This window comes from Chaetodon auriga, chromosome 16, assembly GCF_051107435.1.
Source record: "Chaetodon auriga isolate fChaAug3 chromosome 16, fChaAug3.hap1, whole genome shotgun sequence".
Taxonomy (NCBI): Eukaryota; Metazoa; Chordata; class Actinopteri; order Chaetodontiformes; family Chaetodontidae; genus Chaetodon; species Chaetodon auriga.
The window spans coordinates 1,037,501-1,063,475 of NC_135089.1; the positions used below are offsets into that span (position 1 = coordinate 1,037,501).

Below are 25,975 nucleotides of genomic sequence, written 5' to 3' on the forward strand. Positions count from 1 at the left end.
CACTTCAACAACGACCTTCATCTTCTGACAACTTAATAACCTCAGAGAGAACAACATGTTCTCCTCAAGCTCACAGAAATAATGACGTCATTACTGCAGACTTGGTCTCCGTCGTCTCGTCCCTGCACGCTGGTCAACTGGAACGAACTCACTGGAAGCTGAACTTTAACTGGAGAAACTTTGTGATTGGTCCATGAAGTCCTGCTGAGAGCGCGGCTCAGTCACAGTGGGCTGACTGAAACAGCGGGACAGTGAGAGTGAGATGCCACAGCATCTGATAACACAGCCGGACCCCTCCCCTCCCTCTGCCCCCCCCTCCCCTCCCAAATGCTATAATTCCTCTTAATCCTGGCTGGGCACCAGCTGGGAGCTCCTTGTGATTTGGGTGATAGCAGTCGGGCGAGGGGGGGGGACACCAGATGTCAGGAGGACACGGTTTGGGAAGGACGTGGCACGGCCTTTAAAAACCAGAGGAAACGGGCTGAAACATGAAAACAAGGCCGCTGATTGGTCAGTATTTTGTCAGCGAGGCGACAAACTATTTCTGCTCCTGCAGGAGAAACTGAGACGCAAACATTTAACAGTGTCGGCAGAACAATGGCTGAAAAGCTCCTGGAGCGGGCGAGGTGACGGATCGGGCTGTGAGGTGGAGAACAATGGGTGGGGGTCATGTGACGGCCTGCAGGAAGTCCCTGAGGGGGCAGGACGGGCCCGTCAGCTGGTGGAGGAGACGTCTACACCCCGACAGACGGAGGTGCTGCGTTCAGGTTCACCATCGTTTCTGTCCAATGATTCATCCAAACAGATGACTGATCCTGTAAACGAGCCTCATCAACGTCAAATCTGTGACTCCAGTAAGAATTAAGAACCCGTCCAGGTCAAAGTTCAGCGCAGAGACAAAAACCTGATGAACCGGTTTGTTCTCGCGTTTCTTTGCTCTCTCGTTTCCTCTGAGCTGCGTCTTATTCAAACGTTTTGTCCACATTCAGACGAACAGCCTGCTGACACCTCGGCCTCCACTTCCTGTCTGTCCATGTTTGGTTACAGACCTCAGAGGTCAGAGGTCGCCCATCCCGCTGGACGCCGGCCGGCCGCCGCGGGGTCCCGTGTCGGGTGAGAGGTTATCTGGCCGATAAAGGCCGACCTCCCGCCGGCCCCGGGGCCTCAGCGGGCCCCTTTTCTCACGAGGTGTCGGTCACACGGAGAGGACGAGTGGCTCTAAGATGATGTGAGCGGGTGAGCGCTTGTTTTACTGACCTCTACAGGCCTTTTCAAACAGCTGATAACGGTCATGTGACTGGTGTCTTTCCTCACTTTCCGTAAATCAATATCGTGTATAATGAAGATGAAAACAACAACAACCAATGACAACAGAGCAAGTGTTCAACCAACCAATCAGCTCAAAGACCAGACTTAATCCAGACAAACAGGAGTCTGTCCACACAGGTGACCAGGTGAGCCCTGAGCAGCAGCAGACAGGTGTGAGGCATGTTTCAGAATAAAAGCACGGGCCAGGTGTACTTACTGTTCCTGCTGGTCTTGAGCTTGGACAGCAGCTTCTGAGTGGACAGCAGGTCTCCACTCTTCACCGCCTGCAGCAGGTCCTGCTCCTTCCCCATGCTCCCCCTCCTCGTGTTTGAACCAGCTTTATTTATAATCCCGTCGCCTCCTCAGAGCCTCATGCTGAGCGCCGGAGACATGGACCTGCCTCAGGTGAGACTCTGCGCTTCCTGTGTGCGACGCTCGGCCGACAGCCGGGAAACAAACGTTAAGAATCCTCCGAGACGGAAAACTGCTCCGCTGCCTAATTTCCTGCTCAGACTTTTCTTCCTCTCGCTCTGTTTGATGGAGCTGTTATTTCCAGGGTCAGCCGGGGGGGTGGAGGCTGGTGGAGCTCCTGGAGGAGCAGGAGGAGGTGGCGGGGGAGCAGGAGGAGGGCGATGTGGTCAGGACTGAAAAGAAATGAGAAAACCAGATCAGTTCATTCGTCAAGTGAAAAGCAGCTCGGTGTGGACATGACGTGACGGCGGACGGCACACAGCTTCAGAGAACCAATAGTAACTATAATAACCATCATCATCACAATCGATCAACACGCCGAGCGTGACGGTTCGAGTCCGTTTATCACTACCGTTAAAACACCACAAAGGAAGAGACGCGGGGAGATGACGTCGTTCAAAGAGCTGCAGTCAAACACGATGGAGGTCAGACGATTCACGCGAGGAAGAGTGCTGCTCTTCATCATCGACGACTTCAGAATCTGCTAAAAGTATTTTAACTGTTTTTTCTTAATGAATCAAAGACAAACATCACAGGAAGCAGCACCAAAATAACATTTCTGGACAGGAAGTGGCTGGATGTGGTTAACGCCTGACTGAAAGGTGCTCTGTGGAGTGTCATCGATTTAACGTGAGGAAGCTGGAAGCCACGCTTGAATCCTGACTTACTCTACGTTAACCTGTACGAAGTGTTTTCGGGTGGATGTGAGCTGCACGTCGGCTTCACTGTGAGTTTCTCTGACGTGACCTTAAAGGCAAACAAGACGCACCGAAGCGTGGACGTGATGTATCCTGACCGGTTTGATGGATTTGTGCACTGTGAGGTTTTACGGAAGGTGCAAACAGTTTTCCTTGCGGAAGGCCAAATAAATCTAAATCTAATCTAATGTAAGGTTCACACACACCTGTCACAGGTGAGCTCAGGGCCAAGAGTGACGGACTGGAACACAAACAGCTCATGTAAACACAGACGGGCGAGCCGTCAGCGGTGTGCTGAACAGGCTCGAGCAGCTTTTCCACCAAACTCCACTGAGTTTTTCCCCATTTTTAAGGAGGGCAGAGCGAGCCGTCGGTGAGGTCGAGCCTCGTCCCTCTGCCGCTTCCCTCAGGGCTCTGCGGTAGAATGCACGCTCGCTCTGGACGTCGACTTCATCTCAAGTGCAGAACAGCTACTTAAACTCTTCCGGCCCACTGACCAGGCAGCGCTGGCTGAAACAGGAGGGAGAAGTTGGCAGAGTCAGTGGGAGCTCCATCTCTGCTCCACTTTCATGCAGATAACTGACATTCCTGCTGACAGTCCCGACCTCTGCATGAGAACATGATCAGTGGTGCAGCAGCAGGCCTCACAAACAGCAGCCGGATCGCAGAGTCCACATAGAGCCGCCGGTCTGGCCCTGCACCCGGTGCTGAGTTCTGAATCCTTTTCCTGTTTCCAACTTGTTTCATTACATAACCAGGCGGCCACAGAGGAGCGCAGGGCGTAAGCAGAGCTGTCATTCCCATTTACACCGATCACGTCCCCGTTTTTCTTCCACCTCCCCCGGGCGTTTTGTACTCTCACTGCATTCATGACAAGAGGAACAATACTCCCACATTTCACTGTGACGCTGCAGGGACTCGCAGTCTCAGTGAGGTGGTGCAAAGTGGAAATGAATAAATCACTTTGTTGCTCACAAACAACAATCAGATGACAGTTATTACTTTAAAGTGCTGCATGAAGGATGTGTTTCTAACTCCCTGTTTGTGTTTACATTGTAGAATTATCAACCAGACCATCAGTCTGCAGAGTGCACTGAACTTCTTCCCTGACCACATTCAACATGAGCCCTTTTCCTTGATATGTAGATATAGTGGTGCCAGACTCCCTTAAGTAAACAACTAATTCTACATTCCCGTGCTCATCACGCACATAAAACGCATGAAGAACATGTGACTCCAGGCTTTGCCTGAATTTGATGGAGTCAGTCTCCAATTCGGGAACACTCTGTGCACTGAGAAGTGATTCTAACCCGTTCACACTGGATGTCTTGTACTGAATTACGCAGACTGGGGGCGGAGGTCAGCGGGCTTTGTCAGCCTATTGTAACTTCAAATGTTACTGAACTCAAGGGGGCACTTGGTGATGTCCAAGTCCGCCGAATCAAAGATCAGTTTCTAAATGTGTACAAAAGTCTTCGATGTTGAAATATTACGCAGACTTTCAGATGAACTGATCCGGATTAAAGCGGCGGAGGGGGCTCGGAGCGAAGGGGAGAAAGTGGCGTTTCGCGGCAGGAGTCTGGCATGTAAACAGAGCGGAGGGCTCCGCCGTCACCTCCACCAGCGCCGACCTTTGAACCGAAGTTAGTTAGAGCGCTTTAAGGCCCGTTTGGCTAAACTTATGATTCTGAGAAGAATAAACTCGTTTTTTATGCGACTTACCGTCTTTAGTGAAGTACAGCAGAAAGTTTTCAGCGGCTGGAATTTAGCGGACCTCGGTGGCAGCTCGTAGAAAACTGCTGTAGAAAATTCCTGCTGTTTATATTCCAGAAAGGTCGAGCTTCAAGGAGTTGGTTATTCCAGGAGTTTTATCTTCCAAATGTATCAGATTCTGGTCTCATCCCACGTAGAATAACGTAAAAACTGCTTGTATTATCATGTATTTTAGTCTTTTAGTACTTCGTTCGACACTTCGCGAGCGGACGTTCCTCCAGGTTTTCCCTCCTCGCCGTTAATGCCACATTCTCTCCGCTGGATTCTCCAGAACGTGGACACGGAGTCAAGTTACCCATAACACTGCACAGAGCTTCCGGAGTGCACTTTCAAAATAAATCAGACAACGCTACATCTACTTATGAAATTTAATGGAGTAGATTTTCAAACACGTCATCTGGAGTGCAGCAAACTTGTTATAACGACTTGTCATTAAAACACAGAACAAGTAAAAGCCGTCTTTTAGGCGAATGAATGTCCACTGATGGCGGTCCGTTCAGTGACGTTTCCTTGTGAATAACTGCCGCTGCTCAGAGTTTTAAAATAAGACAAGATAAGGTAATATAAGACTTTATTGATCCTACACCGGGGAAATTAAGTCATTACAGCCAGCAAGTATCACAAAAAGTGAAACAGTGGCACAGAAGTGTACAGGACACAGAATAGAAAACAACTATATATGTATATTATGTACAGATTGTAAAATACTAAATGCCATAAAAAATCTTTTTGTGTACCTGCACGTACCTGTACACACGTAAAAATGTTAGACAAAAGAGAGACAGTGGTGCCTTTATTTTGGAGAATTTATCTTTCCTTTTCCTGTTTTGTTCGGGCTGTCGGTGGGTAACTTCATGAACTACGCTCGACCCTCCCACCACATTTAGTGTGTGTGTGCACACAGACGGTCTGTTTTTATGTTCAGGGTTTTTAACATCAAAACGAAACAAACTGATTGTGTTTTACTGTCAGTTCACTCCTGAAAATTAAAACTGTTTCCTGTTTCACAGTAAAATGCAGCCTGTTGGCTTTTAGCTCTGAGCCTCTGAGGTTTATTTTGTGGAAGCTTTATTTAAAGCTGCACTAACTGTTTGGCCGTGTGGGGGCAGCAGAACAAAACCTCTGACATCATTTTTCACTCATTCATCAATTACTTTTAATTAACATTAAGTGAAAAACGGCAGAAAAGTACAAAGTCAAAGTACTCAAATTAGAATTTGCTTTATTTGATTTTTTCCATTTTATTTTTTCCATTTATACCTCAGAGGTAAACATTGTACTTTTACTCCATTACATCTGTCTGACAGCTTCAGTTACTTCAGATTCCTGAAGTAACTGAAGCTGTGAATGTTTGAGCTGAACTGAAGGACGAAGAGTTCCTTCATGTCTTCTTCAGCTCAGTAAACTCTTTAAAAAGCCTCTTGGATCAGCTGAAAATCATCATCACAAAGCTGAAAACAGCCTGTTTTTCATACTTTTACTTTAAGTACATTTATCTAATAGTACTTCCATACTTTTACATCTTTTGAATGCAGGACTTTTACCTGTGGTGGAGTATTTTCACTGTGTGGTATTAGTACTTTTACTGAAGTAAAGATCTGAATACTTCTTTCAGCACTGTTTCTCACGCACACACACACAGAAGGTTGTAGTACTTTTATACTACTCACAAATACTTGAGTATTTTAATGTCATGAACTTTATACTTCTACTTCATCTCAGAGGGAAATCTTGTACTTTGTGCTTCACTGACTTGATCAGTTTTAGGTCAATAAGTCGATTGACAGAAAATTATTTAGGAAATATTTTGATAATCGTTTTCACTCAAGTACTTTCACATGAGTACTTTTACTTCAGTGAAAGATCTGAGTACTTCAGTTCTGCATGTCTCTTTGGACAAAAACAGACGAGTGCGACAACAACTACAGTCAATCAACTTTGTCCTTCATGATCAATAACCTGCTGCCACCTGCAGGCCAGGCTGCAGTATTACAGCAGAGCATGATGGGAAGTCTGGAAGAACACAGAGAGAAGTCTCTCTGGTTCACGGAGGTGAAAACAGTTTCTATTAGTTTGTTTAAGCAGGTGTCTCACAGACAAACACACCTGTGGTGATGTCACTTTCAGGGCGGGGTCTGTGCCGCAGTTTCCTCTGAGGTCATTTCCTATTGTTTTATCATTAATGTAGAAAAATACGTCCTGAAACAGCGAAACGAAAAAGCTTCATGAACCTGAGCTGCAACGTTCAGTTGAAGGAAAGAAGGTAAAAACGCGACAATATTTTAAAAGAATGTTAAATTAATAAAACGATCAAATCAAACTGAAAACAGACTCAGAGATGAAAACAGTCATTTTTGTAAACCTTCTGGGTTTCTTTAGATTTCATGCTCTGCAGTACATCAGGTCTGACTTTCATCCGTTCATAGTAAACATGAATGGATGAATCTGTTCATGAGCTCCACCCACGCTCCACCTCTCTGCTCTCCTCTGGATCAGCTGGGTGGTGTCATGTCAAACATGTCATGCTTGAGTCAGACTAGCTGCGTCCAGTCTTGATGCTAAGCTAGTGTCCATCAGTCCAGGTCCTGGTCCTGGAGCGTCCTGCCCCTCATGGATCAAACATGAACAGAATCGACGTTTCAGATTTTTATTGTCATGAAAAAAGTCTTTACAGTTCATTTAAAAGAAAACTCAAAACCAGCCTCGACTGTTGGACTAAAAACACAGTCATTAAACATCAGCTAAAATAAACACTACGTTACCCACAATGCAGCACTTCTGCTTCCTAAACCAATGAGCTTCAGAGGTTTTTCTCTGAACCAGAACTATGAGCCAAAGACATTTAGAGAGAGAAGAAGAAATATTCAGAGGAAAACGTCGAACGAAAGTTCAAGTTGTAATGTTGAAAAAAGTCACAATAAAATCAGGATTGTTGGAGGAAAAGGGCCGAAACACTTTGAGACAAAGAGGCCGAAGTTTGAAAAATATTCAAGATAAAACTGTTTTATTTTGACAGAAAATTCTGAATATTAATAAGAGTAAAAAGTCATAATGTGAGAATGAAGGGCAGCTGTTTCACATCGGGCAGAAATCTTCAAATATGAACTTCATTTTCAATATGAATTCAGCGCTGAATCACTGCTGCAGCTGTCAATCAAACGTCCTGTTCTGTTAACCACGAGGAAGACGATGGACAGAGGATGAAGAACTCTGGAGCGTGTGAAGGCACAAAGTTCGTTCCAATGAAACACGAATCGTTTCCTGATGTTTGGATCAACAAACACGAACGTTTTCTTCACCTGAGACGTTAAAAACTCCTCAAATGTCTGAGCTAGTCAAGACTTTACTGTGGAAACTGGTTGCTAGGAGACATCTGTCCAATCAGGGGCAGCCAACTATGCAACCAGGAAGTCACTGTAGCATCACAAGCTAGCAGAGCTTTTAGAGGCTAAAAGCTAAATCTTGGTGAATGTAGATGATATTTTCATTTCTGTCTGTAAACACAGAGAAATCTGTTCCAGTCAGCAGCGGGACACGTCTGATTATGCTAAGCTAACTGATTTAGGTAAAAGCTAATAACAGCATTACGTTTCACATTCTGAGGTTTGTTGTCATTTCAGTGAAATGTCATTTCAAACCTTCCACAGTGAATCTTTGTTAAACAGTTTTTATCAAGTCGACTGTCCTCCAGATGACGGCTCAGGTGTTAGCATGCTAACGTTAGCTTTGTCCGTTAGCTGCACAGCCGTCACAGCTGCAGTTAGCAGCAGGGTTTACAGCGGCTAATCTCTGAGAACCAGTGAGTGAACAGATGACTCAACTAAGACAGCGAACGGTGACGTTAGCATGAGGCTAACGACAAACAGCTGCTGACGCGCTCAACGCTGTCATTTCACGGCGTGATGAGTGGAAATCAACGGAAACAGAATCCTTTGTCTTACTTCAGATAAAGTAGTAAAGTGAGTAAACGACAGTTTTCAAATGAATTTAATCAGGTTTCTTCCAAACTGCTCTCCTCGTGTTTCTCCTCTGAACTCTGCCGTCATGAAAAAACCTCTCATGTCACCGATTGATTCCCCATAATCTCTGATCATGAGTGTGATCAATCCCATCAGTCTTCACTGCAGTCACACCTTTAAAACGTCACATCTACAACATTTTACATTCAGCTTCAGAGAGGACGGACGGCGTCTCAGAGGGAGTACAGCTTCAGCTGCTCCTCCATGTCTCCCTCCGTCACCTCCCCCAGCACCTCCTGGTTCTCCCTCAGCAGCTGGAAGATGGCTGCCAGCTGCTCCTGTTGCACCCTGGGAAGTCAGTCACAACACACACACACACACACACACGCACACACACACACACACACACACACACACACACACACACGTCATCATTTTTGGGGTATGACGTTGACTTCCATTCATTTCCTGCAGACTTAAATATTTCAAGATTTATGTCTGAATATTTCATGAAGGAAAAAAAAATATTTTATTCTGATAGAAAAGTTTAAATATTTGGAGAATAAATTTTCAGAAGAAGTTGGAATATTCTGAGTAAAGAGTGATTTTACGTGATTAAAGTCATGAAATGTAAGACAGCCCCGGACGGACACGCTGAAAACACAATGTAATCAAAGTAAATCTGATTTTATTCTTGAGTATAAAGATACTACATTTCTTTGGTTTTACCGTATTTGTTACTTCATGGAGATTGAAGTTTTTTCCATGTTTTGATCCGTTTACGCTGTGAAATGTGTATTAACCTGTTCAAAGTGCCTCTTTAGAAGTTTCACTCGTGATCAGTTCAAAATCAGAGGAAAACTTTTCACGTCACATCTTTACGTGTTAAATGAGCTTTTACTTTGACATAATTTCACATCTCTAGGTTTTTCTCTATTTTCTTACTTTATATTCTGCAGTGATGTTGGAAACATGAAGAACACGTGAACTGTTGAAATAAACTGTAAAATAATCCAGAGTTTAGAAAAAGCTCCAGCGTTTCCTGCTGAACAGACACGATGAACGACTCGCGCTCAGACTCACACGTTTATTTCATGTTGGACATTTAAAGCAAACACAGAAGACGTGAAAAGACGCCGCAGAGCCGAAGCTGGAGGACAGGAAGCGTCACAGATTAGCACAGTTAGCTCTGAACTGCAGACGACACCAAACTTCACTCAGATTCAATCACAGTTTAATATTCTTAAACATCACACAATCACAGGAGCTTCGCTCGGCTTCTGTCGAAGCGACTCGTCCTTTCGAGGATTAAAAAAGTCTCCAGATCACAAAGCAGAGCTGAAAACGCAGATTCCTGAAGGCACTTTGGTGTGAAGACGCTCGCTGGCCTGAAAGCTCCGAGGACAGAAAGCTGAAACGAATCCAAGACCTCCTCCAGACCGCAGAGGTGGTTCATTCTGTTCTCAGATCAGCTGGAGGAAGACAAAGGATGAGGAAGACGAGGGTGTCTGTGCTCCTCATTCAGGTGCTCTGAAACAAGAGAAACAGTTCAGCTTTGAGGATCACAGGTCTGATCAATGGAAAATGTGAAGTAAGACGAAGCTGAAAGGACCAAAGCAGCGAGTCTGAATCATTCACGTTCTGCTTCCATTGACTTCCATTCATTTCACTGCAGGACGAAAATCAATCCTGACTCGACACACGGCAGACTTTCATCAATGTCATGTTCAGTATGTTTCATTTACAGACACCAACCTGTTTGCTGTGATGTGAGTCTGATTGATTGATTGATTGATTGATTGATTGATTGATTGATTGATTGATTGACTGGAAGCCACTGCAGGGCTCTAAACTGGAGGAAGAAAAACATCCAAACATCTAAAACTTCAAACATGCAAAATGTCAGAGAGTGATCTTTAGTTCAGGAGGAACAACTTGCTGCTTTGATCCTTTAATTAATGTGACTCAACGTTAGATGAGCTCATGAATTCATGCTGAAGGTCTGAAGAACAAACACGGTCCTGTTAGGCTGCGCTGCTCGATGCTAACGATGCTAACACACCTCATTAGCAGAGACAGGTGTAAATGTAAATGAGATAAACTGACTGAAAGAGTTTTTGGACATAAAAACGTTTCTTAAATGTTTAAATTCTGTCAAAACTTATTCCCCGTTTACAAGCTGGAACCTAAACTTGTGGCTAACAGCAATGTCCTGCAGGTGAGAGCGACACCTGGTGACACCTGGGTCAGTGCGTGTGTGTGTGTGTGTGTGCGTTTGTGAGAAGCAGTGTTTTCCATTGAAAGCTTCAGACCTGAGCGGCAGCACTCACCGTTAGCTGTGGTGTTAGCAGGTAGCATGCAGGGTTAGCAGGTGAGCAGCACAGGTGGACAGAAGCTGCAATAAATACAGTGAAGAAAAAGAAGCGAGCTCGTCCTCAGCGACAGGAAACCAGAACCAGAACCAGAACCAGAGCAGCACCAGGTGAGGCAGAACCCGCCACATGAACACCTGCACCGAGATCTGACCACCGGCTTTCTGTGAACAGCTGATGGAGCGCGGGGGAAGCAGGTGGTGCAGGTGGTGCAGGTGCAGGGCCTTTAAAATGAGAGTCTGAGGTTGTTAAAGACAATGATCCACTTTAAAAAATGATCTCCCTGCTGGACGATGTGTGAAATCTGACTGAGCATGTCTCATAGAGCTGTCCACATATTTTTGACCACATACTGAGTTTACAAGTCTGACACCAGGTTCTGTTTGTGAGGACACATTCGTAAACCTCAGCTCATATTTTGCCAGATATGTTTTTAATGTGAAGTCTGGATTTTGTGGCAGAAATAACCAAATTTAATTTGAACGTTTATTCACATTTGGCAGCTGGTGCTGTGTGCGGGGGGAATGACTGAGTTTGTCCTGCAGAGGGCGCTCCGTCAGCCTCTTCATGACTGCTGCTTCAGCTCAGGATAAAAACTCTGCTCAGTCATTTTCAGTCTGAGTTTTAAGAAATGAAGTGGGAGCGAGCAGACATCGGTTTCTGTTTCCTGTCCAGGTCAAACAGTCGTCACACGATCGAGTCCAGTCAAACGAAGTGTGTGAACGTTCAGCTGCTGCAGGCTGACGTGAACTTTGGCAGCTGCTTCTAAAATCAGAGCAGCTGACAGTAAAGTCTCCACCCATCAAATCAAACTGGGAGATATGTGGCACCAGTTTGATCTGCTGGTGCGGGATTGACTGTGACGCCTGAATTCATGACTCAGCAGGATTTTACTGTTGAGATCTTTTCATGATGATGAATCACTGAATTCGTGATGAACACTTGAATGCATCACGACTGTTATACAGTGACATATGAGTATTTTTACTTCTTTTTGTTATTTGACTTTGTACCAGTGTATTTCTACACTTTTACTGAAGTCAGAGATCAGAGTTTGAAGAGAGTAACACTGGTTTGGTTTGGTGAAACTTCCTGGACGTCTGTGTTGGACGTCCTCCTCCCTGTTTAATGTCCTCATTGTCTTCTGTTTGTTGACTTCCTGGTTGGGACCAGCGGCTGTTTTCAGCGCTGAGCATGTCGTCCCCTCTGACAACACATGACCCACATTAGACGTCTGTCCCAGTACCTCCGGCCTGCTGTCCGACCGTGTGTTTACTGGTTTCTACTGGGAGGCTTGAGGATGAGGACTGAGGACTGGGAGGTGATGCTGGTGTGTTTTCTGTCAGCTGAGGTCAAACAGGAGGTGAATAAGGACGTCTGGACACCGTCTGCCTGTACGACAACATACTGCAGTACAGCTGGTGTAACAGCTGGCTGTCGCCATGGAAACACACAAACCATGTGACCCATTTACCAGAAGGCACACGAAAGAAGGGAAAACTCGGGAGGAGGTCAGTGAAGGCATCACGGGGAGGGCAGGTGGACTAATGAGGACGGATAGACTGATAACTCTTTGATGAATGAAGATTCTCATGAATGAGCCAATAAACAACAAACAACAACAAACAACAACAAACAGCTACGTGTGTGTGACGCTGCAGTTTCTGTTTTTATTCCGAGTATTTTCAGATTTCTATGAATGAGAGCTGAACGGTTCAAATCTTTGACTTTTTCCTCACAACTAAACTTTGATTGTTGAATTTCTGCTTCTGTTCACTGACATGAACACATGAATCTGCGTGCATGTCATATATTCATGTGAATCACTGTGTTTCATGTGAAACATCGTTCGGACTCATCAGTCTATCCGTGCTGTGGTGGAGGGAGGACTGGAGGTTACTGAACAGAAAGGCGACCTTACCATGTCCCTGCTAACACACTGTGTCTGCTGAGGCTCATTACAGAGAAGTAAAATCAGACGTAAGCTCTATCCTGAAAGATAAAGGTGGAGGAGGTCAGACAGACATCTTCATGGAGCCACACACATCTGACGTCACTGCACATTCGTGGTACGAAACGTAAATGAACCGAAAGACTGGGCGCCATGCAGGGTGAGGGAGGAGGAGGAGGAGGAGGAGGAGGAGGAGGAGGAGGAGGAGGAGGAGGAGGAGGCTGGTGTCCACTGATACACAGCTGATGAGATACCTGACGCCTGACTCACTTTCAAGACTTAATGTCAGAAATATAATGACGCTCTGCTGCAAATCCTCATTCAAACTTTAAGTCAGAGGTGAATATCAGGTACAGGTAGAGGTACAGGTGTGTTCTGCAAGTTAGAAACAATAAAAAATCCATATCTGCTGCCTCCATCATCGAGCTGAGGGGAGCTCACAGAAACTGGACTGAGCATCAACTCCGCAGAAACGTTTATTCGTGCGTGACGTCATTTGGCCGGAGACACACGTCCGAGTGAGACGAGAAGGGACAGCAGCTCAAAGACAAAGACGCTGTCCCTCCTCTGCTCCTCCTGAAAGACTCAGAAACAGAGTAAAGCAGCGCTGCCAGACCACAGAGACGTTAAAGAGCCGTCCTCCAATCAGACGAGCTGCAGACGTTCACTCCCCGACAAACAGAGAAACGCCAGAAACAAAAGTGTAAACTGAGCAGAAGAATGCGTTTCCCTCACTCCACCTCTTTCCTCCAACCACAGCAACGTAACAGATGGTTACACAACACCACCCTCCATTCAGTCCCTGTTCAGGCCTCAGGACATGTGGACGTGTGGACGGAGACGCTAATGGAGACGACAGAACCTGCCGTCTGCATCGACCCAAAGAGACCGAAACCTCATTTCACACATTCATATGAAACAAAGAACAAACCAATTATTGACCTGCTTCAAAACCTGCAGCCAGGAAACATCTGAAGCTCTGTCCAATCGAGAGCAGTCAGCTAGGTAACCAGGAAGTCACTGTAGCATCACAAGCTAGCAGGCTAAAAGCTAAATCTTTGTAAATGTAGTCATTATTTTCATGTCTGTTTCAGGGTAAGCAGTATTCATACAGTTCATAATGAGAGGGACAGATCTGATTATGCTAAGCTAACTGCTAATAACAGCATTACATTTAATAACTTTGTTATTTTAGAAAAATGTAATTAAAATCTTCCACTTTGAACCTAAATAAACAGCATTTATCAAATTTTAGGTCAGATATGTCGACAGTGGTCAGATATTAGCATGCTAACATTAGCCTTGTCTGTTATCTACACATCACCTGCAGTTAGCAGCTGTAAATATTTACAACTAATCTCCACATAAGAGTTAGTGAGCTGCAAACTGTTTTAACTAACTGATGATAAGACTAAAGCAACGTTAGCACAAAGCTAACTTTGACCGACAAACAGCCGCTGTGACCAGATCCTGAAAACTTTTCTGTTCTTGGCTCTCAATCAGTCCTGAGGGTGGCGCTAGAGAACAGGTGGTGTTACCAAAATCGAACAAATGTTTCTCCTCTTCGCAGTGATGATTTTCAAACTTCAGCTCCTTTTTTAAACTAACAGTAACTCACATCAACACCCAACAGTGATCTGCAAGCTAATTACCGCTAATGCTAGCATGGCTACATCAGCTTAGCTGAGTAAGAAAAAGGTAAAAGGACCAAAAGGAGGCCTTACAGGAGCAAAATGTTGCTCCATGACGACTCATGTATACTTCCACTCCAGCACACCTCACAGGTAAATATTCCTCTTTTAGTTAGTCTGACGTATATTATTCTGAAATCGGCTTTTCAGTGTATGATTTTGGCTTTAAGTACACTTTGAAGCTGATACTTCTGTACTTGTAAAAAGTAAAGTTTTTAGTCCAGGCCTTTTACTTGTAACAGAGTATTTCTACTCTGCTGTACACACCGTACTTCTTCCACCATCAGCTGCTGGATGAAAGTCAAACACAGGTGAGAATAATAACTTATAGCTAGTGCTAGCTTGGCTAACTGTTGTGGGGTTGAAAGAGGAAAGGCATTGTGGGAGATGTAGGATGTAGGAGTTGACTCGTCATCTGGCTGCTGAGCTGAAAACACTTGAAGCTTCAGCGGCTGCCTCTTTCTTTACATGCAGGTAAAAGGTGAAACCAACCAAAATGGGCCGAGCACGAAGTGTGTGTGTGTGTGTGTGTGTGTGTGTGTGTTAGCATGCACACACAGCATGTCAGCCATCATGCCGCCATAGCATGGCCTCCATGTGAGAGCTCACACTGACCTCTGCTCCTCCTCGATCTCCTCCTTCGTCAGCAGCGTCTCAAACTTGCTCTGTTTCTTCCCCGGAGTGAACTTCACCTGATCTTCAGCCACGGCCACGTCTGAGACACAGGAGACAGACAGCAGGAGGACAGATCAGAGTCCACGTCCCTCACTGTCCACGTCAACTATTATCTAACTGGATGTGTGCTAAAGGGTTAGCATAGAATTCAACGCTCAAAGCCAGTTTGCTCAGGATTTTAGTGTTATTTTATCATCTCAATATGTATATATTAATGTGACTGTACACACACACACACACACACACACACACACCTGTTGCTCCACCTGTTGTGCTGCAGGTTGGAGGGACAGGAAGCAGATTGTCAGTCTGGACAGCGGCTGTTGTTCAGAGCTGCTACGAGCTTAACTGACTAAGTTTCATCCTCCTGAAGCAGATGGCAGCTCCACCTCCACACACGCCAGCTGATCCACTGACACACACACACACACACACACACACACACACACACACACACACACACACACACACACACACACACACACACACACTCTTCACAGTGCTGTCAGTGAGGACAGTGAGAGGCAGGAAGTGAACACCTGGTGAAGACTGGCCATCGTGTGGCTGCTGTGACTGAATTTCCTGTTGAGTGAACAGCTGGTGGAGACGCATTCACATGTTTATTCACATGTTGTTTGTTTACATGTTTGTTTGTTCACGCTGCATGCTCACTGTGTGGATGTCAGATGTGTCAGCCACATTAGACTCAGGTGTCCTGAGTGGAATCATGAGATTTCCCTCTTACTTCAGAGTAAATTGATTTTTAATCGACCACCTCGTCGTTAATAAACCGTCTGAACTGCTCGTGAAGCTCGACTCTGCCGGCTTCTTCTGATAAAAACTTATCAGCTGTCGCAGCCGCTGACGTCCGCCTGCTGCGAGAGGCTGTTTGAGATTAGATGTAGAGGAAACCATTGAAGCCTCTGAAACACATGAAGTAGATCCGGTGCGACTCGGGACGGATCCGAACCAGCTTCCTGACTTCCTGTCTGTGGCTCTCAGCCCATTGGTTCCTCCTCCTGATCTTTTTTATTGCTTTATTTTAACTCTTGTAGTCAAAGTCTTTAACCCTTTTCCTTTTGCCCTGGTTCCTTCCTGTGTTCACTGCACTTTAAGCACTTTCATGTGAAGCACTTTGGTGCAGCTCAGCTGTCTGTAAATGCGCTATAGAAATAAAATGGACTTGACTTGAATGTTTAAAAACACCTCACAGACGTCACGTTTCTTCAGTCAGCTGCTCACTGAGACGTGTTATCATGTAAATCCAACAAGCCAACAAAGTGACAGCTTCTCCGTGTAACGGCTGGGGGCGTCGACCGTTCGGGATGTGATCCTGCTGTAAACAAACACAGTAAACATCTGGACCTCCTTCATTTCCTCAGTCCTCTTCACTCTGCAGCTTCGTCTGAGCTCACAGCTTCCCAGAGGTCTGACTGGGCTCAGTTCAACCTGCAGTGGATCAGTCACACCTGGATGATACCTGATCTGCTTCAGGAGACTAACTGTGAGCCAGCAGAGAGAGTACTTCAGATAAAGTACTCTGACAAGTACTCCGTAAAAAACAGGCTTCAAACAGCATCGGTGGGAAAGACGCAGTAAATGTTGGACAAACGTCCATGTAGCAGACTTACCGTTGTTCAGGACGGTCTCCGGTTCAGGTTCAGGTTCTGGTTCAGGGTCAGGTGATGCCTCTACAACAGGTTCAGCCACAGGCTGCTGGACTGCTTCAGATACCGGTTCAGACTTGGCCACAGGTTCTGGATCAGCTTCCGGGACAGGTTCAGCAACTGATACTGGTTCAGGGACTGATACTAGTTTAGGGACTGATACTGGCTCTGGTACAGGTTTTGGCTCTGGGACAGGTTCTGGTGCAGCAGCTAGTTCTTGTACTGCAACAGGTTCTGGTTCTGGTACAGTCTCTGGTACTTTTACCGGTTCAGGGACAGATTCAGGGACAGGTTCTGGTGCCTTTACTGGTTCAGGGACAGATTCAGGGACAGGTTCTGGTGCCTTTACTGGTTCAGGGACTGGTTCTGGTGCCTTTACTGGTTCAAGGACAGATTCAGGGACAGGTTCTGGTGCCTTTACTGGTTCAGGGACTGGTTCTGGTGCCTTTACTGGTTCAGGGACTGGTTCAGGGACAGGTTCTGGTGCCTTTACTGGTTCAGGGACTGGTTCTGGAACAGGTTCTGGTGCTGATACGGTTTCTGGAACAGCCTGCAAAGACAAAAGGTTTCACAGCAGTTAACTTCTCTCAGAGACACATTTTCCAACAGTGGCCGTTGAACTGAGCAGCAGTTTGTTTGATCAGCGTTTCATTGCTAAAATGTCTCGATTGGTTGTGACGTCCTGGGAGACTCAGATATCCTGAAATAGAAGCTGGTGGTTTTTTCCAGCAGACTCATATCAGCCTGTCATCTGTTAAGAAAACATGAATAATGAAATAGTCTTGTGATTCTAATAAGAAATCAACTGAAAACATCTGGAAGTTCAAAGTTGTCAGCAGGTTGTTGGCGGTTGTTTGTTGCTTCAGGTCCACGTGGGACACTGAAACAGGATCCAGAGAGGCGGGTTTGAGTAACAGACAGTGCTGGAAGAAGTATTTAGAGCCTTTACTCCAGTAAAAGTACTAATACCACACTATAAAAGTATGTATGAAGTACCGTCAGCTAAATGTACTCAAAGTATGAGATAGAGACAAATTCAAAGACATACACGGCTAACGTTAAAAAGGTTTATTAAAATGATGAATCAAGACGTTTTGTTGGTCTTCCAATCATCATAATCAGCTGTGAGAAGTCAGTATTTGTATTGTGTTGAAAAACGCAGACCTGGACAGGTGAGATGCTGGCTCACCTAAACGAAGCTCAGCCTTCATCATGACCAAGTCCAGTACTGATCACGTGTATAATAAATATATCATCACAGTAAACCTGCCGACCTCTGACCTCTGACAGACTAACGCTCGACTGTCAGCTGCAGCTCCTCGTTGAGGATCAGCCGCCGCCTGTCGCTGACACCAGGACAAATTAAACCCTCTTCAGTGTCTGCCAACCTGTCCTGACAGCTCTCTCTCACTGACACACACACACACACACACACACAGATCTATCTTTTCATTGACCGTCCTCTGTCTCTGATGCACCTGTCCGTGAAGTGCTGACTGTGCAGCAGCTCTGGTTTCTCGACCATCGGCCTCGTGCTGTTACCAACATGTCAGGATTCACAGTTTTAGGAATCGTCTGCTTTAACTCAACATTTAAACAAAAAGATGGAAAAGGAAAATTCATATCTGTTACCATTCCTATAAAACTCAGAGGCTGTAAAATTAAACAGCTGGTTTGATTGGCTCATTAAGCTTCATGACAATTCAGAAAAATTAAAAACATTTGTTGTCATCAGTTTTTTACCTTATAGGCTTGCTGTGAAACCCCAGACGTGTTTGTCTTAGCCTGTTAGCTAAGAGTCTGGTTCTAGCTCCCTGTTGTTTAGCCTTAGCTTCCCACCAGATGATTTAAATAGCCTTAATTAGCTCCTTTTGCAGTGTGACGTAGCTGTTTGTGAACAAAACCATATACAAATGTGTAAAGATCCTTTTAAATTAGCTGCATTAAGTGACGTACATATGAATTCAAACACCGATGGCGCAGTTTTGGGGGTTCAGTATCTTGCCCAAGGATACTTTGGCATGTGGACTGCCGAAGCCTGGGATCAATCGCATCAATGGTATTAATATTGATGTTGGATTTTATTTTGATGTAGCCTAACCTGTAATGACAATCTTCACGATATACGTGCACTGGCTTAAAGTCAGACTCTAGGTCCCTTTAGCTTGGAGTTAGCTTCAAAGTCTCTTTAGCTTAGAGTTAGCTTGTAGGTCCCATTAAATTAGCCTCCATGTCTGTTTCCCCATAGCTTAGAGTTAATTTCACGGTCCGTTTAGCTTAGAGTTAGCTTGTAGGCCTTTTTAAATTAGAGCCAGTTTCTGGATTTCTTCAGCTTCGCATTAGTTTAAATGTCCCTCTCTCTTAGAGTTAGCTTCAAAGTCCCGCTAGCTTAGAGTTAGCATCAAGGTTCCTTTAGCTTAGAGTTAGCTTGTAGGTCCCTTTAGTTTAGACTGAGCTTCTAGGTCCCTTTAGCTTAAAGTTAGCTTTAGGTCCATTTAGCTTACAATTAGCTTCAAGGCTTCTCACTTGACAACTACAGGATGAATTGGTGACCAGTTAGCGAAAAACGGTATCGCATGTCAGACAGACTTGGGGTTGTTGTAAGATGCTAGGAGTTTCCCCTTGCTTCCGGTCTTTTGTGCTGAGCTAGGCTGAACACACCTGGACATAATTTCACTGGACATGCAGAGAAACTGAAACACAGCTATATTTTCCATAAGGTCAAACTGAAATGATGCTGCGTCATTGTTACCACGTTAACTCAGCAGCAGAGAAAGCGTGAAGAGAGGAAATGTTTGCAGAGCAGCGGCTGCAGTGACCTTGTCTGGTCTCATCAGTCCAGAGCAGCTTCAACCCACCACAGTTCTGTTCCTGATGAATCACTAAAGTGACAAGTGGTGGCATCATGGGAGGTCAGACAGCGAAATGCATGAGGCCTGACTGCATGAAGCCGCTCCGACCGGCCGGCTGCTGCCAGTCTGGTTTCTTAATCCCACAGCAGCCGTCCCTCACGCCCTCCAGCTGGAATGGCATCCATTTAGGCTGAAACACCGTCCCTTCCTCCGCCTCTGAATTCCTGAGCCATGAAACACCAAAATAATATCAACAGCAAAGCGCCGACTTCCTGAAACAAAGTGTTCTGGGCCGTGATGCTAAAAGCAGGCTCATTAAATCATTTTATGAGTCAGCGGGATGGTAAACTGTATTCTTAGCTGAAACTGAGGCCCAGCGAGCTCCGCTGTCCTAAATTGGTCAAATATGTTTGTTGGGTGAGTCTAACATGAGATCATCATGTCCAACATGACCCGTTCAGGCAATGAGCATCATGTCTCTGCTGCAGGGGATGAATCAATCAAGCAGCATTACAGCACTTATGGACGAAATGTCAGACATGACGAAAACAGGAGGTCAAAATAGATAGAGTTCAAATGTTTACACATCAAATCAAGATTATATTTATATCAAAATATGAGAAAATAAAGACTATGAGACACCTAATCAGGATCATTAAAGACTAAATCATGATTAGGGATATAGATTGATAGACTTTATTAAGATTATTAGATGCTGGATTATAAAATACTAAATCATTCTAACATGCATGTTCAAGATTCTTCATGAATAAAATCAACATACAAAATGAATTATGTTTCCAAAATGTCAGAGTGAAATGGTGAAAAACTAAAAAGAAGCTTTGAGACGTTGTGGAAAATGAGCTCTGGATTAGTTCGAGTCCTCCCGGCCTCTGAGAGCGTTTCCTGGTAAATTTATCCCGATGTGTAACATTACACTGAGCGCTTCCCTCTTAAAAGCCATTTTAGCTCTGTAACGGTGCAGAGGAAGGCCATTAGATCTGCTGGCATGAGAGGAATTCAGTGAACAACCTGAGCAAACACTGAAGAGGAAGCAGCTCCAGTGTGTGAGGAGCCTGAGGCTGACCTGAGATCAGCAAGCTGTTCGTCCAGAGCGGACAGGAGGAAGAGGACAGAACCGTCTTCCTCCATTATCACACATACAGACGAAGGCTGCTCATCATTCTTCAGGCATCAACACAATCAGTAATATTGAGGATCAATGAATCCTTGACTTCAGACAGAGTTGAAGGAAAGCAGCAGCTCATCACCCGATGAAATAACAACTGTCAACACGACGTTTTAGTGGCTGCAGAAGTAACATGAAGTCCACGAGGTGGTTAAAAGTACTTCAGATGGATTTACAGTAAGTGTACACACACGACGTGAAGCAGACGCAGTACAGTGTACTGATGTGAAACGACGAAGGCCAACGAGGTAAGAAGTCATGTTTACTCTCTGCAGCTGATGCAGAAGACACCAAAGTAAAGAAACAGCATCGTTTACTACAACTGACTCCAGGAGAGTCGGAGAGGATCAGCAGAACATCACTGCCGTTCAGGTCTTTGACAGACTCGCTCTGTCTGTCTCTGTTAACCGTTCTGCCATCCTGACTCGGCTGGACCGCTTCATCGTGGCTAACAACAGGGCAGGATGTGGCCTCTCTGGTGGCTCGGGTGTGGCAGCCGTGGTGGTGACGGTGCCAGCTTCTCTGAAATCACCACAGAGGAGGAATTCGCGGCGATGCTGTGATATGAAGCCATTGTTTGCTCCGGGATTTGCACAGCCAACAGCTCTGAGCACTGAGAAGCAGCGTGTCGTCAGACAGACCAGACCAGACCAGACCGCACCGGACCGGGCCAGGCCAGGATCCAGAGGGAGGAGAGGCAGGAACTGGGCCAGGCCAGGGGGGAAATACCAGGAGAGGTACGTCAGACAACAGAGGAGGTCCAATGAGACCGCTCACAGCCTGATAAAATCCAAAGAGACGAGAGGTCTGTGAACGCCACGCAGGCCACACCCACCAGATGACTCAGCGATAGTCCTCTTGTCAGAGGACGCTGAGTCATGGGACAGACTGAAGACAGAGGCCACAGTAGAGCCAATGCATGAAAAAAATGAATGATGACAAATAAAGAGCTGATGAAGTGCTGAAGGTCTGGGACATGAAATGTGGCAAAAGTATGAAACGTGACAACACATGATTGAGGACTGTTCACACCTGTTCATTTTTAAAGAGCAACGGCCAATGGATAAACTCCAACACTCCGCCGAACAATGGCGTGAGGTCATCACTGAGAGAGTCCGGGACAGGCCAAAAAAGACAAATGTTTGTGCACAGCGCTGAGGACAACTGTACTGTAATGTCATGTAATAAATAAACTTCAGAGACCATGGAAGACATCTTGGGACTGTAACAGTTTGGAGGACGTGAGAACAAAGTTTAAACACCGACAGCTTTCTGGGTACAATAATGTTTTGGTGTGTTTATGCTCCAAACAGAGCCTGAGACGGCTGTGAGGGTTCATATGAACACAGACTAACTCCACCTCTGTACCGGACAGAGAGCAGCTGCTCCAACGCCGTCGCTCCTCCGTGAAAACTGCATCACAGCGAGCGTGCTCACATTTCCATATATGGAGAGCTGCATCGCCACGAGCAGCACGCTGCTGCCTTCCAGATGAGGACGGAGAGGAGCTGTGAAAGTGTCTCAGAAGGGTCGGTACGGCTCAATAATTTGAGTAATTTCACTCTTTTTGTGCAAGCTTTAAACCAGCTCTTCGTCCACCTCTTCTCCAGCTTTCAGTTAAATCTGCACGTTCTGTCCCGTGCAGCGAATGACAGCCGTGACCTCACGTCCCCGCGCTCACAACAAAAGACGAGCACAGTTTCACTCATTTCAGCGTGAAATGCAGCTTTGTGGCCTTCTTAGCTGCAGGGATGGAGGTGGAGCCCATGCAGCTGTAACTTTAGATGAAGGAGCAGTCCAACATGCTAAGCTCATGAATGTCACGGAGCCAGATGGCGCTCTGGGTCACATGGCACAGAGACACAAATGGGCTGCAGGACAGTAAATCTGTAAACAGGAAGCTGCTGCAGCAGAGAGCAGCGACTGCAGGCTGCAAAAGTTCAGAGTTAGAAAAGTTATTTATCACCTGAGTGAAGTTAAAGGCCAACAGGAAACAGAATCCAGTGATGGACAAGTACTCAGAGCCTTTACTGAAGTAAAAGTACTAATACCAGACTGTACAAATACTCTGGTACAAGTCCTGCATTGAAAATGTTACTTCAGTAAAAGTATGTAAATGTCATGCTAACAGATGGAGGCTCAAGCGAACAGGTCCCAGGTCATGATATCATGCTAACAGTCTAAAGCTAACACATACAAGTCATGATATTTTTTAACATAACCCCTCACAACACTAATTAATATAATATGAAACACTGGCATCGGAAGTATAGCCATGTTGCTAGTGTAGGTAGCAAGCTAGCACGCCATACATGCTAATGTTAGCAGCTTAAATCACTGCAGGCACTGTTCAATCCATTCATTACACTTCAGCTCTTGTGTTTTTGGAAACACTAAAAAAAGTCTCTAACCCTGAACCTCTGACCTCGTGTGTGTGTCATCACTTCATCATGTGGTTCCACCTGTAAATCTTTAAAAACACATCATAAATATCTAGTTTCATGTGTAAAAGGTTCAGTCTTTTCCTCAAACAGCTGCTCACTGTAGCTTCCATCAGACAAACAGGAGGACACAGAGCCTTTGTCAGGACTATTTTCAGCGGCGGATGAATCCACATTTGGTGGATCTTCTGACTCTGCGTTCAGTTTTAAATGAAGTAAAATAAAGTCGTTTTCAAGTGAAACAGTGACGCTCACGCTGTGAGGCTAACGACAGGCTAACTGTTCTGACTCCCACACAGCTTCAGTCAAAGGAGACAAAGGCCAAAACAACAGGACTGTCTGTGTCTCAGCTCCACAGGCTCCAGGACACAGAGGACTTCTTTATGTGGACGTTTACACAAAGAGCTCAGTAACACACACCATGACGCTCTGCTGCTGCAGCACAGGCGGAGACGACCTCTCAGCGCGCTGCAGGACGTTATCAGGGAAGGAGGGCGTGACGGCCCCCAACACTCCGCCACAAGATTCAAGTCCACGATAGTCTAACAGCACAGACAGAAGCAACGGGCCCCTTCACATGTGGCCCCTTCGCTTCAGGACATCAGTGGTGTGTAGTGAGGGCCGCATGCCAACACGCTGGAGTTTCTGAAGGATTTACCGTCACTGTCTCTGTCTGTCGTGACGTCTGGTTCATTTCATTTATCTGAGGGACGTTTCTGCACATGGTACAAAGACAAAGACGCCCGTGGACACACAAACTAAAGAAGTACTTTACTCAAGTACTGTGCTGAAGTACAACTCTGAGGTATTTATATGGAAGTATTTCCACACAGAGACAAGTGTTGTTGTTTTCACTGGACCACATTAGTCTGACAGCGTTAGTTACTTTTCACATTTCAATTATTAATACAATCAATACACGATGATGTCATTAAATGAGCTCCACCTTCATCAGATGCAGCATGAAAGTGATGAACACATGAACGCATCAACAAGTATAATCAAGTAGTACCACACACATCTCGGTGAACTGAGCGTTCCTGAGCAGTGAGCTGATCCTGAATCAGCAGGATGAAGCAACACAGAGCAGATGTTAAACATGTCATGAAGCCAGCTCCACCTCCGCTCCACCTGCACCCCCCCACAGCACCATGGCAGACATGTGAACATACGCAGGCGTAAATATAGGATTCATGTTCGGCACCAAATATAGGCGCTCAGTCCGCATGTTACAGCCGTGGTGGGCACATTCTTCAGGCTTTTAAAGGGCGGCTCTGCGGCGGGTCAACGAGGGTCAGCGTGCACGACGACCTCTGGACACTGACGGAGTCCACAAAGAGGTTTCTGTGCTGCTGCCGACAGAAGCTCATTTGCATGTGAGCTCATAAGCGCAGAAACATCAGCAGACATTCAAATGATGGAGGAGGGCGAACGCGGCCCTCAGCCGGGACGATTCCTCTGAACGCACCTCAAACGCATCCGTCACTGTGTGCTCAAGCAAATCAGCGTCCAGCCAGCACAGACGGTCTCTGTTTGGACGTCAGGCGGCCAATCAGCCGCGGCCGGGCCGAAACGTGTGGCCAAAACACTGCAGGTGCACTTTAGAGGAACTTCCTGCATTGATTATCACACCTGATAACAATCAATACGGCTTTATGGTTTTCATCCTAACAGCCTGTTTAGCTTGTGGCGCTGCTGTCATCAGAGCAAAAAGAAATAAAGATTATTTAAATTTGAATCAAAACGTTCAAGATGAAACAATCGGTCAATCAATCGATCGTCAGGAAACAAATCAGCTGCTCGGATATCAGATTATCTGTTGGTAGAACCCTTTAAATTCTAACATTTCACAGCTGAAATTATCAGTCAATTAATCAATAAATGATCAGCAGATTGAACAAATCAATTAAGATGTAAACTGTGGCAGCTTTAAGACATAACATCTTCACTTAAAACTGTTTTTAAGTTTAAAATATTTCAATATCTGATATATTTTAATTATTTTTAAGTGTCTGAAGCATCTTTGGGACAAAATGTTCTTCAGGGTGAATTAAGTTGTTTGTTTGTTTGTTTTTTTTGTCTTTTGTGAAGTAAGAAATTATTGATTGATCAGAAAATTTGGCAGGAAAATAAACTATTTCTAATCGCCTGAAGTCAATATCCATGTCATCAATCACATTTCCCAATAAACTAATGAAAACCAGAATCGATCGATCTTACCTGCACAGGTGAGTTCTGGATCTTCTCCGCGGCTCCGATCTCCTCCACAGCCGGCGGAGGAGGCTCTGTGCGCGGGGAGGCTTCAGGCGCAGGTCGGAGCTGCTCACCCAGAGCCCTGGAAGGAGGGACGTCGTCTCCGTAGCCGACTTTGGGCTTCTTGTTCGCGGCTGAGGAGGAGGAGGCGTCGGGCTTCTTGCTCAGGAGCGACGAGGCGAAATAAATAGCCACGACGGTGAAGAGGATGGCGGGGATGATGACGGCCGGGTCCAGATCCATGACGGAGGTCCGACGAGGGAAAAGTTAAAGTGTGTGTTCAGAGTGTGTGCGTGTGTGTGTGCCGAGGAGGACGGTGTGTGTTCAGGCTGCTGTCTCACACACACACTGAGCAGCATCCCGCCTATCAGCACTATTTAACCTCAACAGCTGACGGCAAATACTGCACTTCCGACTGTCTTTCAGAATAAGAGCCCTTACAGGAAAAGTTTATGTGCTGCTGGAATAAAAGTCAGAAGTTTTCATTGAAATAATTTCATGTGTGACGCAACATTTCCAAATCAATCAATCGATCTGATTTAGTCACCAACAAGCTGACTGAGACTTCGTTTGGTAAAAATTCATATTTTAACAAAACAAAACGTGTTAAAACAACTTCATGAACTTTTCAACTGATCATTGCAGCTTCAGTCATTATGACAGATGATAACCTTA

The 25,975-nt window shown here is 45.5% G+C and overlaps 2 protein-coding genes across 12 annotated transcripts in view; both read right to left on the bottom strand.

The window, feature by feature from the left end:
* caskin2 (CASK interacting protein 2) overlaps positions 1 to 4,472 on the bottom strand; it is a 40,329-nt gene extending 35,857 nt beyond the window's left edge. For all 4 annotated transcript variants that reach the window (XM_076751782.1, XM_076751781.1, XM_076751780.1 and 1 more), the window contains exons 1-2: positions 4,200 to 4,472; positions 1,526 to 1,952 (exon numbers count right to left, since the gene is read on the bottom strand). In XM_076751782.1, coding sequence (XP_076607897.1) covers positions 1,526 to 1,619 — 94 coding nt within the window. In that variant the 5' untranslated portion in view covers positions 1,620 to 1,952; positions 4,200 to 4,472. The remainder of the gene's footprint in view (positions 1 to 1,525; positions 1,953 to 4,199) is intronic.
* A 2,411-nt stretch (positions 4,473 to 6,883) lies between these two features.
* On the bottom strand, positions 6,884 to 25,650 carry LOC143333643 (uncharacterized). 8 transcript variants are annotated; one of them, XM_076751795.1, is made up of 6 exons: positions 25,268 to 25,636; positions 17,037 to 17,115; positions 16,851 to 16,904; positions 16,530 to 16,820; positions 14,839 to 14,938; positions 6,884 to 8,557 (listed from the first exon to the last, which is right to left on the bottom strand). In XM_076751795.1, exons 1-6 carry the CDS (start codon positions 25,541 to 25,543, stop codon positions 8,443 to 8,445), a joined length of 915 nt encoding a protein of 304 aa, XP_076607910.1. In that variant the 5' UTR covers positions 25,544 to 25,636; the 3' UTR covers positions 6,884 to 8,442. The 8 variants fall into 8 exon arrangements, with proteins under 8 accessions (XP_076607910.1, XP_076607907.1, XP_076607904.1 ...); XM_076751792.1 differs by having other exon boundaries at positions 16,851 to 16,898; positions 16,959 to 17,115; XM_076751789.1 differs by having other exon boundaries at positions 16,530 to 16,970; positions 17,025 to 17,115.
* Between the last annotated feature and the right edge of the window lie 325 nt (positions 25,651 to 25,975).